Source organism: Bos indicus, chromosome 24 (genome assembly GCF_029378745.1).
Source record: "Bos indicus isolate NIAB-ARS_2022 breed Sahiwal x Tharparkar chromosome 24, NIAB-ARS_B.indTharparkar_mat_pri_1.0, whole genome shotgun sequence".
Classification (NCBI taxonomy): domain Eukaryota; kingdom Metazoa; phylum Chordata; class Mammalia; order Artiodactyla; family Bovidae; genus Bos; species Bos indicus.
In genome coordinates, this window is record NC_091783.1 from 49,937,745 (window position 1) to 49,951,500 (window position 13,756).

A 13,756-nucleotide genomic window follows, 5' to 3' on the forward strand; every position below is an offset into this window, starting at 1 on the left:
CTATCACAACCTCATGGGGGCGGGCGCGAGCCAACGCAGCCCCCGTCACCCCAAGGAACTACCTGTTCCTGAGTCTGACACCAGACCAAGTCCCCAGCTTTGAGAATGTGCTGAAAACCATCAGATAAAAGCATGCTGTGGATCTCAGTGTAGTTTCACTTTGTCTTCCACTGTTCTGTTTTCAGTCTTTCTCACTTTCAAAGGCAGTGCAAGTTTCTGGAAAGGAAATACCTGCTCCTCCCAAACCATCATGCCACAAGCCACTCTCCACAGCCCAGACATGGGAGGTCAGACAGTAAGAGCAACTGGGCTCTTCCCTTTCAACGCCGAGACCCAAGTGGCTTCTACACCTCTTAATTAGAGTTTCCACCCCTCAAGGAGTTGGCATACATTTACCATAATCGCCAAACACCAAATCAGGAGAAGTTTGGAAGACCATCAGATCCAATGCCCATCAATTCATAGAGCAGAAAACCAAAGGCCAAAGCAATCAGGTGACTGATAACATGGGAGTTCCCCTGCCCCACACGCTCAGGCCTGCCTGGTTCTCTCCACGCTGGCAACTCAGGGCTCCTCCTGTCATAGCAGGCAGTGTCCATGACAAGCTGCATGGGGGAAATCCACAGCTCTCACTTGCCACCAAGCCACATGGCTCCTGCCACTCACAAGCCACCTTGCATGGTAAAGACGATCCTGGGCTCTTGACCCCCCCTCTCCGGGATGCCTGTCTAGAAGTTGGGGTCCTTCCTCAGCACCTAGGAGATGTGGGGCACCAAATTCATACCACCATCACATCATGCCAATCCTTAACACCCAGCCGCTGCCAAAGACATTGTTCACCAACGTAGCAATACCTGCCAGTCACGCTCAGTGCGTTACCTGCTGGTACCTTTTAGTATGCAGAATAGACACCAAGGCTTCTCCCAGCAAACTAAAGGCCGACTAATCAGATGCAACTCCAGTCTTGAGATCTCACATGTTCCCTTGCACCATACAGCTGTCCTCTGCCCCCCAATCCCAAGCCTAGAATTGAACCGATTCAATGATATCATCAGTTTTACCTTACATTCTTCATCCAACAGGTCCAAGATGCCCAGCTTAGCTTCTATGAGGTCGATACAAGGCTGGTTATCATAGAAATCAATCAGGGTCCACGGGATCTGCTCCTTCATGTACTCCTCCTGCTCCAGCTTGAATACGTGCTAGCATAAAAAGCAAAAAGTCGGGTCAGTGAACTACAGACACACCTTAACTTTTGACTCCCCTGAGCTTCAACCACATGGGTTCTGAGTCCCGGAGGATGGGATATACTCATCAGAAAGGCTTTGGGCACCAGCCACAGTCATGACTGCAGAAAAAAAAGGCTCAGTTGGGTGATCTCAGTCAAACTCAAAGGAAATTAACCCTGAATATTCATTGGAAGGACGGATACTGAAGCTGAAGCTCCAGTATTTGGCCACCTGATGCAAAGAGCTGATTCATTTGCAAAGACTCTGATGCTGGGCAAGACTAAGGGCAGGAGGAGAAGGGGATGACTGGACGGCATCACCAACTCAGTGGACATGAGTTTGAGCAAATCCGGGAGATAGTGAAGGACAGGGAAGCCTGGCGTGCTGCAGTCCATGGAGTTGCAAAGAGTCAGACGCAACTAAGCGACTGAACAACGACAAAGGTGATCTCACTCCCATGTGAGCCCTTCCCTAGGATGTCCTACTACTCACCTGCACTGTCACACCTCAACCAATCGCAGGAAGCCTCACAGGTGGCTTGTGATTGTTCAAATACCCCAGATGCTCGGGCTCAAAAAGAGTGGAAGTCAAAGCCAAGGAGAGGATCACTGACACTCTTGACTCAGCTGTCCCAATTCTGACCTCCTTCTGACCAGTGGGGAGTGCCTGCCTAGAGCTGGGGCACCCCAGGAAACCAAGGGCAGGTCAGGGTTGAGCAGGAGCCCACTGACCCTGGACGGAAGAGAAGTGGGCTGGGCTGTCTGTGACTCCCCCCACCACCCGACATCTCTGGGTCCAGAAAAACCTACTGAGTTGAACTGCTGCTGGAGCTTCTCATTGGCGTAGTTGATACAGAACTGCTCGAAGCTGTTCACCTCAAACGTCTCAAACCTACAGGACGGAAAGACCAAAGGACAAAGTAAGAGATGTCCCCATTTACCAAAGAGATCTCTGGGACTTCAGCAAGGCGGCCCTCATCCTCTGCTCCCTGCGGTTCTCGCCTTAACTCCAGCACAGAAGTCCCCTCTGCTCTTGAGACCGCTGTCACAGGTATCAGCACAATAGAGTCTTGAGAATCAAACAGGAGAGTAAGAATGTATGTCTTTTCACAACTAAAAAAAGTACTGACAGCAAGAAAATTTGGAAAAAGCAGGTGTAAGAAAAAGTCACCCACGATTCTGTCACTCATGCGAACCACATGAACACACCTGCCAATACAGGTAGACATAAGAGACGTGGGTTTGATCCCTGGGTCGGGAAGATCCCCTGGAGAAAGAAATGGTAACCCACTCCAGTATTCTTGCCTGGGAAATTTCATGGACAGAAGGGCCTGGCAGGCTATAGTCCATTGGGTATCAAAGAGACGGACACGACTGAAGTGACTTAGCATGCACGCATGCATGTGTCCTTCCAGTGATTCTATTTTTGAAGAAAAGTAGAATTATATGTAAAATCATCCCTATATTTATCATTTAACTTCCCATTGGTTATTTAACAGTTTCCCATGCCGCTGTTCTTCAAAGACATCAGTTCTAACGTCTGCCTTGTGGACCGTCCTATGGATCAGAGATGCTGCTTTCAGCCTGAGACTTGCCCAGGAGCCCAGGCGAGGGAACCAGTGGGGCTAGAATTTAGCTGATGTCCCCTTCAAGTCTAGGAGGCAGCGTTTGCCCCAGAGGGATGCCTTTTTCCGATTCACACGAAGGCTCTTCCTGGGCTGGCAGTGCCCCATGCAGATGAATCGTAATGTAACCAGTCACCTATTGAAGGACATTCTGCTTCTTTCCCCAGTTTTTAGCTGCTATTGCTGCTGTGACAAATATTAGATATACATCTTTGAGTTCATGATTCTTAGGATGCTGTTCTAGAAGGAAAATTACCATGTCAGGATTTGTTTTCTTAAATGGTAGCAGCAGATTACCTTGCAGAAAGATGGAGCCAACTGATGCTATCACCCTGCCCTCACCCCAGCCTCCCAGTGTACGCAAGGGTCTCGTTCTCCTGATCCTGGTCAATAAGTTTGTCTTTAAATTCAGGTTTGAGGACTTCCCTGGTGGTCCAGTGGTTAAGAATCTGCCTGCCAATTCAGGGGACACGGGTTTGAGCCCTTTCCCATGTGGAATCAGGATGATTCCACATGCCATGGGGCTCCACATTACTGAGCCTGTACACTCCAGAGCCCAAGCTCTGCAAGAAGAGCTGCCGCGAGCTCTTCCCACCACAGTGAGAAGCCCACGCACCTCAACTGGAAAGCAGCCCCGACTCGCTGCAACAAGAGAAAGCCTGTGAGCAGCAACAAAGACCAGTGCAGCCAAAAATACATAAAATTTTAAAAATTAAAAAACTTAAAAAAATTCATGTTTGACGTAGTTTATGTACAATAAGATGCACCGGTTTGGAAGATGTATTTCAATGAGGTTCTGATCAGTATTACACTACGTGTGTCCACCGTCACAAGCAGATACAGAGCATTTCTATCATGTCCATCACCCCCAAGTTGCCTCGTGCTCCAGTCAGCTCTGTCCCTCCTGCCCCTCACTGGGAGTATTAATGCATCACAGATCTTTGGTCAATAATATAAATTAACTTTTAAAAATCTTTGGCTAACTGTTATATGACAAATGTTTTTAAATTCTAATTTCTTTGACTATCGATAAAGCTCAAGATTTTTCTGTGGGTGTGAGTGTATGTTCTAGTTGTCCATATTTTGTGAACTGTTTGTGATTGGTGAAGTATTTCCTGGGTTTTAACTTTAAAAATGGACTTATTTGAGCTCCTTATACTTTAGATCATCAACACTGACATCAATTGCTCAACTGAAACGTTCATTATATGGCTGGATCACTGCTGGGGAAGGGGAGGCGGGTACACAGGTGAGACGCAGCATCACACAGCCAGGCACAGCCCCACCGGACGCCTTGTATGCTACACTTCTAGATTTTTCCAGGAGAAATGGGGAGAACTGGCAGGATTTGAAATTAAGAAATGAAAACTGAATTTCCATCTCAGAAAAATACTGTGATTTGTGGGAAGGTGTACAAGACTGAATGCAGGAGGTTGAATAAGGATTTATTATTGGAGTAATTATTTAGGGAAAATCCAGCTAGGGTATAGCTTAGGCTGGTGGTAGCCAAGTTAACAGGAAGGTTCTAAAGACATTAAGGAAGGCGGAGATGAGAGGACTTCAAACGACCAATGGTATGTGGAGTGAGAGTCAGTTATGTGACTGGATGGATGTGATCACCCACCAAGCTGGGAGCATGATAATAGCATCAGCAGCTTTAGCCACAATGAATGGGGCCCCCATGCTTGCAGAGCAAGGGCAGCAGGCTAAGCAGGCGAGAAAGGGCAGAAATCCAGGAGGAAGAGGAACCTTTTTCTCATTCACGCACCTGGCTGAATGAGCTGGCAGGGACCCTGTGAATGGGCATCTACAGAGCACCAAGTTCCAGAGGCTTCATGGGCTCACTGAATACCCACAATCAACAAGAGTTGGGGTCTCTCACTAATCCATCCTACTGCTGAAAAACCAAATAACCTGTCCAAAGTCAGAGAGTCAGGAGACAGAAGAGACAATATTTGAACCCAGAGAGAGTGATTTCTGAGAGCACAGTAACTCAGAAAGGAGTAAAAGTTCTGTTTAAGAAAGAAGGAAGGGGACTTCCCTGGTGGTCCAGGGGTTAAGTGTCTGCCTTGCAATGCAGGGGACTCGGGTTCGATCCCTTGGGTCAGGGAACTAAGATCCCACCTGGCTCGGGGCAACTAAACCCATGCATCTCAACTAAAACCTGGAGTGGCCAAATAAATATTATAAAAAGAAGAAGAAAGGGGACGCTGTGCACCCAGGGGTGTGTTGCTCCCTGGGAATGTCGCCTTAGAGATCTGGACAGGCTGGGCTTGTGAAAGGACCAACATGCCTTTGGCGAGAGATTTACTGCACTCTTGCTTGGAAGAAGAAGAGAAAAAACATAAAAAGAAATGGCTGGTTCAAAGTCCAAATTCTGATTTCATGTAAAATGTCCAGGTTGTTACAGGATTTTACAGCTCTCAGTCATGTTCAGACGACTGTGTTTTGTGTAGGTTGTTCAACAGTGTTGTGCCAGGGGTGGGAGGAAAGGCCAGCCTCACAGAAGGCGTTCATTTAGAAGGAAGCAACGTCAAGGATCCATACAACTTCCTGAATTTGTGTTCTTTCACAGAAATCCTCACCAGCTCAGCAATTCTCATCTACCAAGATAATGTAATGATGTTTAATTGTGTAAGGTATGCAATAGTGCTCTCCTATTTTGGTATCCATTTTTCAATAAAGTTTTAATTATTGGCATAAACGGGGCTGCCCAGGTGGCACAGTGGTAAAGAATCTGCCTGCAATGCAGGAGATCCAGCTTTGATCCCTGGGTTGGGAAGATCTCCTGGAGAAGGAAATGGCAACCCACTCTAGTATTCTTGTCTGGAAAATTCCAGAGGAGCCTGGTGGGCTACAGTCCAAGGGATCACAAAGAGTCAGACATGACTGAGCATGCACATACACACCTATGGGCATAAATAAATAAGAAGGAAAGGGAGAGATGACTAGGAAGGGCTGTGGGCAAGAAGATAACTTCCCAGAGAAGGAAGTGTCTGAGCACGTGGAGATGGGGAGAACAGAGAACACCAAAGAGGGACCTGGGCTCCGGGCACAGGCTTCAACCTTCAGAACCTTCACAGCATTGGCCTTCTCACTGTTAGTATGGGCAACTGAATTTTCTCAATCTTACATAGAATTATGCCAAACCTTCCAAACAGATTGTGCTCCCTAACCGCCGCTCCCCAGTAGAAATGTTGGAGCCACCCCTGATGGGTTAGGGGGGGTGGTGGTGGTAGAGAGGCAGCACCCTAAGCAGAAGGACCTGCAAAAATAAATGTGCCAACCATCCAACTGGGCTAGCTTGGTGCCCAGAACACATCAGGCTTCTCCACCTTCCCCCACCCCCGCACCGAAATATAAGACGAGCAAAGGCAGGAAATCATCTTGAAATCAAAGGAATCAACTGCTTGGAGACAACCACATTAAAGAACAGCCTTTGGTCATGCCCATGGAAGACAAGTAATTCCAGGTCAATAAAACAGGATCAAAGTCACAAAGTCCAAGCTGCAGGCAGTCCAGACCATGCAGGAGGGAGGCACTGGGTCGGCCAGCCGTCACCCTGGCTTAGGGTCCTCTCAGCCCAGATGATGGTCCTACAGACCCAGTCATGTCTCTTAGAACCTCATTTCCTCTCCCTACAGCCTCCTTTCTGCACCTCAAGAAAGGTTTCTGATGACAGCCAAGCCATAGAGGAATTTTTAATTAATAAAACCCAGAAGGAAGATAAAAGAGCCACCCTAGCAACTGGCCAGATAACAGCACTTGGGTGCACTTGCAGAGCCCGTATCAAGCTCCAAAGATAAAGGATTTAAATATATCCCACTCGTCATTTTTTAAAGGTTTACATTGGTAGCACTCCACAAAGAACATTCTCATTAACTTGAGATGGCCTGAAATTAGCTCTTAATTTCCCTATTTCTAAGATATTATCTGGTAACAATTCCTCTGCCATCTAGGGTAATTATACTGTAATGCCAGCCGGCCAGAGATGAATGGATGAGGGGTTTGGGGAGCCCGGAAAATGTCTAAGATGACTGACCTCAGAAAAGGCCAGTTAGGGAGATAAGGCAACTTCTCTAAATGATCTCTTGTCATCAATAGAGGTGACTTTTAAAAATAAATACAATGGATCCATTTATAGTTCACATTAAAATATCACCAAGAAATTTATATGTGAGAGGGAACTGGATTTCCCCTGTAAAGTCAATGTTGAGAATATTTAGTCCAGAATCCTTGGGTGGGAGGGAGGTCAAGACACAGAATAAGGCTTAATGCTGGGGCCTGGGATCTGTAGCCAAGGTGGTACAATTAACATTCCCACTTCCACGTTTGCCTATCTTCAAAGCAGAGCAAAAAAGTAGACAATTCCCTTCTCATTCTGCCTGACTTCAGGGTGGGGTAAGGGATACAAGTGCCTCTATAAAAATAAGATAATGTCCATGGGAAAGTGAAACTGCAATAAAAAGAAGTCAACCTGTCACTCTGAGTTAATTACTAACCTCCACGAACCACTCCCTCCAGAGCAGAGAGGAGATGAGAGGCTTTGAAGGTTGGGAAACAGTTCTTCCCCCATGGCACAGGGCACAGGAATTAGACATTCTTAGCTTAGCCCTGTGTTTCTACCCTTCCACCAAAGCTCAAAAGAGAAGCTATGTGGTACAGGTTAGACATAGAGGGGGGCTGCTAGGGAATGACTGCCGAAAGTCAAGCAAGTCCTCTCAAGGTCTCTTTCCCTCCTGAAACCCATGAAATCTCACAAGGGCACCTCACAGTCTGTTAGGGAGGCCACCCCTTCGATCTCTTTCCTCAACAATCTGGGCACTGGCTGCACCTTAAAATGGGGGAACTTCAGTTCTGCTCCTGTGCTTCTCTCTGTGCCCAGAGGCCCACACATGGGACTTGTCCTTCAGGGAGAGCAAAGTTCTAAGCACTGTTCACATCCCCAGGTCAAGAACAGGTCTTCTGGAGGATCTAAGCCCATTCCGTCTGCAGTGTGCTCCAATTCCTGCCTCTCCCCCGTGTCTGAAAATCTGATATGGGGCAGGAAGATGCCCATCATATGGTAACTCTCTCCCAATCCATCAGTCGATTGTCCCAGGAAATGTAAGAGCTGCAAAAGGCAAATCATGAACCCTGCCCAAAAGAGAGAGCTATTAGGAAGACCCCAGGAAACCTCAACTAGTAGAGATTTGTAGGTGTTACAGGACTTTAAAGGAGGGTGAGCTCATGAGGGTGCTGGCAGGGACAGAGACAAATGGGACTTTACTGAAGCTTTAAGAGTATGTAGTGGTGTTTGGCTTCAGGCATGCTCCAAAGGGCTATGTCAGAGCAATTCCAGAAGGTTGAGCTTGACTTTCAAGCACTCAGAGTTACAAGGGTCTCCTGGAAGACTCAGAGATTCCAGGGAGAACCCATTGCAAGAGGTAATCTGCTGGATCTGGGCACCTTGGGCTGGCTATGCATGTCTACCCTGAAGAAGACATGTCCAGGGATCTTCTGGGCTGTCCAAGCTTGGGTCACTGTTCACAGGCTTCAGGGCAAATGCAATCACTGACTTCTCCCCCTCCACCCTCCATGAAACCTTTCCATACTGGACAGAGGGAGGGGATAGGTTGTCTTCTCCAAATAAATCACTTAGGATCATGAAGTTATCTTTCAGTCTGTTTTGAAAGAGTGAGACCAAGAAAGAAAAATAACAAAGAAACAAAGAATTTCCATCAAAAGGACGGAGGCAAATGGTGAACTTGAGAAATTTACTTAAAATATATCATTTAAGGCAACTTGTGGAATGGTATAAAACATTTGCAAATCATATTTCTGAAAAGGAGTTAATATTCAGAATATATAAAGAAGTCCTACAACACAAAAACAAAAAAAGTAAATAACTTAATTTAAAAATGAACCAAGAACTTAAAACATTTCTCTATAAAGATACACAAATGGCCAAGAAGCATAGGAAAAGATGATCAAAATTATTAGAGAAATGCATAACAAAACCATAATCATACCTATCAAATACATATCAAAATCACTTCAGACTTACTAGGATGGCTACTATAAACAAACAAACAGAAACAACAAGAGCTGGCAAGGATGTAGAGAAACTAGAACCTCTGGGCACTACCAGTAAAAATGTAGCGTGGTGCAGCTACTATAAAACAACATGGAGTTTTCTCAAAGAATTAAAAATAGAAGCACTATATTCCTACATAATCCTCAGATGATTAAAAATAGGATTACTACATAATCCAGCAATCCTACTTCTGGCTATATATCTTAAAGAGTTTAAAAGAAGAGATATTTGCACACCCTTCCTTGTTCATTCCAGCAGCATCACAATAGCCAAGAGGTAGAAGCAGCCCAAACATCCATCAGTGGATGGATAAAGAACATGTGGTACATGCATACAACTTAGTACTATTCACCTTGAAAAAAGAAGGAAATCCTGCCGCACACTACAACATGGTTGAACCTTGAGGACATTAGGCTAAGCGAAATAAGCCAGTCACAAGAAGGTAAGTATTGTATGATTTCATTTACATGAAATATGTAGAGTTGTCAAAATTATAGAGACAGAAAGTCCTTTCTCCTAGGTTGTGGGGAAGAGAAGACAGGAATTGTTTAACGGGTATAGAGTTTCAGTTTTTCCAACATGAAAAAGTTCTAGAGATCAACTGCACAAAAATGTGAATACACTTGAGGTTATTGAATTGTATACAAAAAGTGGTTAAGATGGTAAATTTTATGTTGTGTGGGTTTTTAAACTACAATTAAAAAAATTTTTTTTTAACATAAATCATTAGAAAACATTGAATAGGATGCAAATTTAAAGTTAGGCAATACGCGAGAAAGTAACACAAGAACTAGGAAGGATACGAGATTCCAGCAAACCCATTTCCTGTTCTGGGGGCCCATGCTTCCCTCAGCATCAGGCAGGAATCTATCCTTGCCTTGCTCCAGAAGTCTCCAGCATCAACTGTCCTCGTCAAGAATGAGCTGGCCAAAGCTGAAGCCTCCTGCCACCTTGGCATTTTGAAGGCTCAGGTCAAAGACAAATAAATGTGTACCTTTCTCAAACTGGAGCCATTTATTTCTCATTGCCTCGAGGAGGGGAGAGGAACAAAAAATCATGACTGCAATTAACGAAGCCTGTAGAGGCAAATGCACGTTAATGCGACTTGAAAGGGAAACCCCAGCTAAGAGCTGCCTGGTCTGTCCTGTGAATTTCCACCCCTGCCTTGTAAGAAAGACCCTGCAGGCAGCTTCACAGGTCTGCAGTCAAGGAAGACAGCTTGGCTTGGGTTGGCTAAATTGCTCTGGCTGTGGCTTGCCTTGCACTTTTTGGGACCTGAGGCAGGGGAGTGAGAGGTGGCAGGGGAGCGAGAGGCGGCAGGGGGTGGGGGGTGGGAGGTGGAGACTTCTACCAGGACACTGGGTGTGTAGGAGTGTCCAGAGGAGCCTGAGGGCAGGGCCTCTGAGCAGGGGGCTCGTCAGAGTGGTGGTGGAGGCGGCAGTGGCCCACATAATTGATTCAGGTGCTCACAGCCTTTTCTACTGTCTGAACAAACCGCCCGTCAGAGCATCATGATAAGCGGAGGCGTGTATGTGTGATGCTGGCTCACATGCCGCTTGCTTATATATACGGAAGTGAGTGTTTATTCATTCCAGCTACAGGTTCTATAGTAACACTTGGAACATTTATAGGAAAACCTGGAGTGGCTCACCTACACTATGTACAACCTGCTTCCAGGATGAGCCTGACTGATGAGCCCGAAACGCTCTAGCCAGGGGAGATCCCCTGGAGAAGGGATAGGCTACCCACTCCAGTATTCTTGGGCTTCCCTTGTGGCTCAGCTGGGAAAGAATCTGCCTGCAATGCAGGTTCGATCCCTGGATTGGGAAGATCCCCTGGAGAAGGGAAAGGCCACCCACTCCAGTATTCTGGGCTGGAGAATTCTATGGACTGTATAGTCCACAGGGTCGCAAAGAGTTGGACACAACTGAGTCACTTTCTCTTTCAGAGAGGGAGAGAACCCTTTATTCCTTTCGTCTTCATTAGTGGGGTTTAATGTATTCAGAATCCCACCCCCGCCCTCCTTGCCACTCTCTCCAGCTTCCACAAGCTCTCTTTTGCCCACAGGTGACAAGGAGCCGTAAGAAAGTAGAAAAGCATTAGGTCATCCCAAGGGCATCTTCTGTTGTATCACGGTGTCCCCGTACTCGGGCTGAGACACCACGCGGGAGATGGCGGGAGACAGGGTCTCCTTCCTCTCCAGGGACTTGGGTGGGAAACTCAAAAATAAAAAATAATGCTGGAGTTTGGGGATGCCATGGAAGAATCCCTTCCCGTAGCCATACTGTTTGTAAATACATCCTAGCGACAGGAAGGCGCTTGAGAGGGGAGGGAGGTGGTCAGAGAGGGCGATAGCTAGTGTCGGGTGTGGGGCCCACTCTCAGGAAGCTGAATGCACCAGGCTCAGTGGGTTTCTCAGAGCATGTCTCTTCTGAAGGCTTCTGAAAGACACCCAGCAGGTGTGTAAGTCCAAAGGAAATACAGCAGAAAGACGGCATGACTGGGAGGGGAGAGGACTGCAAGCAGCTCAGTGTAAATCTCAAACTTCCACCAAACGCTGCCATTTTCCCCCAGGTTAATAAATGATGTCACTGACCTGTTGGATCAAAGCCAGTACCTCCAAGGGGGGATTCAGGACGGGGGACACGTGTACACCTGTGGCTGATTCGTGTTGATGTATGGTGAAAGCCACTACGATATTGTAATTAGCCTCCAATTAAAACAAATAAATTAATAAAAAAAAACCCAATACCTCCAGATTCAAGTCACCTGCTTTCTTGCGGTGAAGTTTTTGGTTTTAATCTCCTAAGAGTTCATTCCACACCCTCTGACCAGAAAAGAAAGCCCAAATTTATACAACGATTTCTCCGCAGACCAGAACTGCTGAGGAGCATGCGTATGCAGCATCAAGGTTGTCCGTAAGCGCTTTGGCAACCAACGGCCCAGTCAGATGGCGGCAAGTTAACCCTGAACCTACCTCGCCATCCTGAACTCTGCCCACAGCGCGTGAGGCCGACTGACTGAGCGGCTGGAGGAGGAACTGTGTGTGGCATCTGTCTTCCCAGGAGGAGGCAAACCACTTTCTAAATATGACCGCTTTATGACGAGGTTCGAAAAAGTAAGTTAGCTTCCGAGAAAGAACAAGGACTTTAAACAGAGAAAACAGCACAGCATGCCTGGAAGGAAGAACCAGGGGAGGGAACGCCTGAGAGGGCTTGAGCAGGGGCTCCTGCAGGGGGACCTGGTCTCACTGGAAAGCTGCCAGAAGTTCTCAGAGGAACCCAGGGCTACATGGAGATGAGGGCGACAGGTCAGAAGCCTGCCCCAGAAACAGGACACAGAGTCCTGTGGATCCCCATTCCTCCACCGACAAGCGCCCCTTCAAACCACAGACAAGTCTCTCCTGTGATCTACTTCTCCCCTTTGCGCGGTCACAGGGCCTTAGAGAAAATGAACTCCGTTATAAAAACCAATAAACTAAATGGTCAGGAACTTCCCTAGCTGTCCAGTGGTTAGACTTCGCCTTCCAATGCAGGGGTTGCAGGTCTGACCCCTGGTCTGTGAGCTGAGATCCTACATGCCCTACGGCCAAAAAAACCAAAAGGTAAAACAGAAGCAATATTGTAACAAATTCAATGAAGACTTCAAAATGGTCCACGTTAAAAAAAAAAAAAAATCTTAAAAAAATTAAACGGCAAATACAAACACACAATCCCAGCTTGCCAAGGGCCCAGCTGACACCTCAGACTCGGCAGCACCAGGCGCCCAACTCACAGTCACCCCCGCTCCTCGTTAGTAAGCAAAGCCTCTCACTGGGGACCCCTTGGAAGGGGGGGCAACCGTCTGTAAACTCAGGACTGCTGAGACAGTAGGCACCGCTAACAGAAGCGAGGCGTGACAGTGTACAGCGTATCAGGAGCACTACAGCCATAGTATTTCTACGTGCTACTAACAACCAGGAGTCTCCACGTTAATCTTCCCACACTGAAAACTCAAGAAAAAAACCAGATTCTTGCCCAGGGAGATTAAGAGAACCGGGTCAGATGTGGCCGCCTAACTTTCTCTGGGTCTTACATCAGAAGGCAGTGCTAAAGCACAGTTTTCTGGAAACTCAGTCACCTGAAAATGCTCATGGCACAGGGATGAAGGACAGAATTCGCCGCTGACAGCTCAGCAGTGCATTCCCAGGGCATACAGGCTCTTCTGCACGGCTCTGCCCAGGGAAATAGGAAGGACTGAGCCAAAGCGGCAGCAACGGAGCAGAGGGTAAGCAGGGTGTCCACAGCCACTCAGCAAGGGCCCTGCAGAGCGCCGAGAGGGAGCGTTGTCCTGGCTCCCCAGGCCATCCTCCCCTGTGCTCCTCCTCGCCTGCGAGGTGCCTTTTTCCCTACCATCCAGACCGAACTTCTCTTCCCCAAGTAGCTCCCCCACCACCCGGGTTCTCTTCTCTCTCTGAAAGACCCAGTTCAAGCCTCACCTTCCACAGGAAACCTGTCCTGACTGTGCCAATAAGCGTGCGCTCTTCTGCCTTGACGCTCACACAGCACTAAGTGTGCAAACCCTCACATGGACCCTGCTACCATTTATTCTGTTGTCTCTTGTATTACTCTCATGCAGTGACTTAATTCTTTAGCAAGTTCTCAAGGCCTTTGCGATGCCAGAAATCACGTGTCCTTCTTGCATTCCTGCCATGGTGTGTGACACAGTTTCACTGGAAGCCCCGTGATGATCGCGAGTAGCAGAGATGGAGCCAGGCAGCCTCTCCCTCTGCTCAGGGAAGCAGCTGCTTCCAGAGGAGGTTCTCCTCTGCTACAGTCGGACATAGGC

At 47.3% G+C, this 13,756-nt stretch overlaps 1 protein-coding gene across 2 annotated transcripts in view; it reads right to left on the reverse strand.

The window, feature by feature from the left end:
- Window positions 1-13,756, reverse strand: part of MYO5B (myosin VB) — a 333,332-nt gene that overhangs the window by 98,962 nt on the left and 220,614 nt on the right. For both annotated transcript variants that reach the window (XM_070779031.1, XM_070779032.1), the window contains exons 11-12: window positions 2,039-2,120; window positions 1,062-1,202 (exon numbers count right to left, since the gene is read on the reverse strand). In XM_070779031.1, the coding sequence (XP_070635132.1) occupies window positions 1,062-1,202; window positions 2,039-2,120 (223 nt within the window). The remainder of the gene's footprint in view (window positions 1-1,061; window positions 1,203-2,038; window positions 2,121-13,756) is intronic.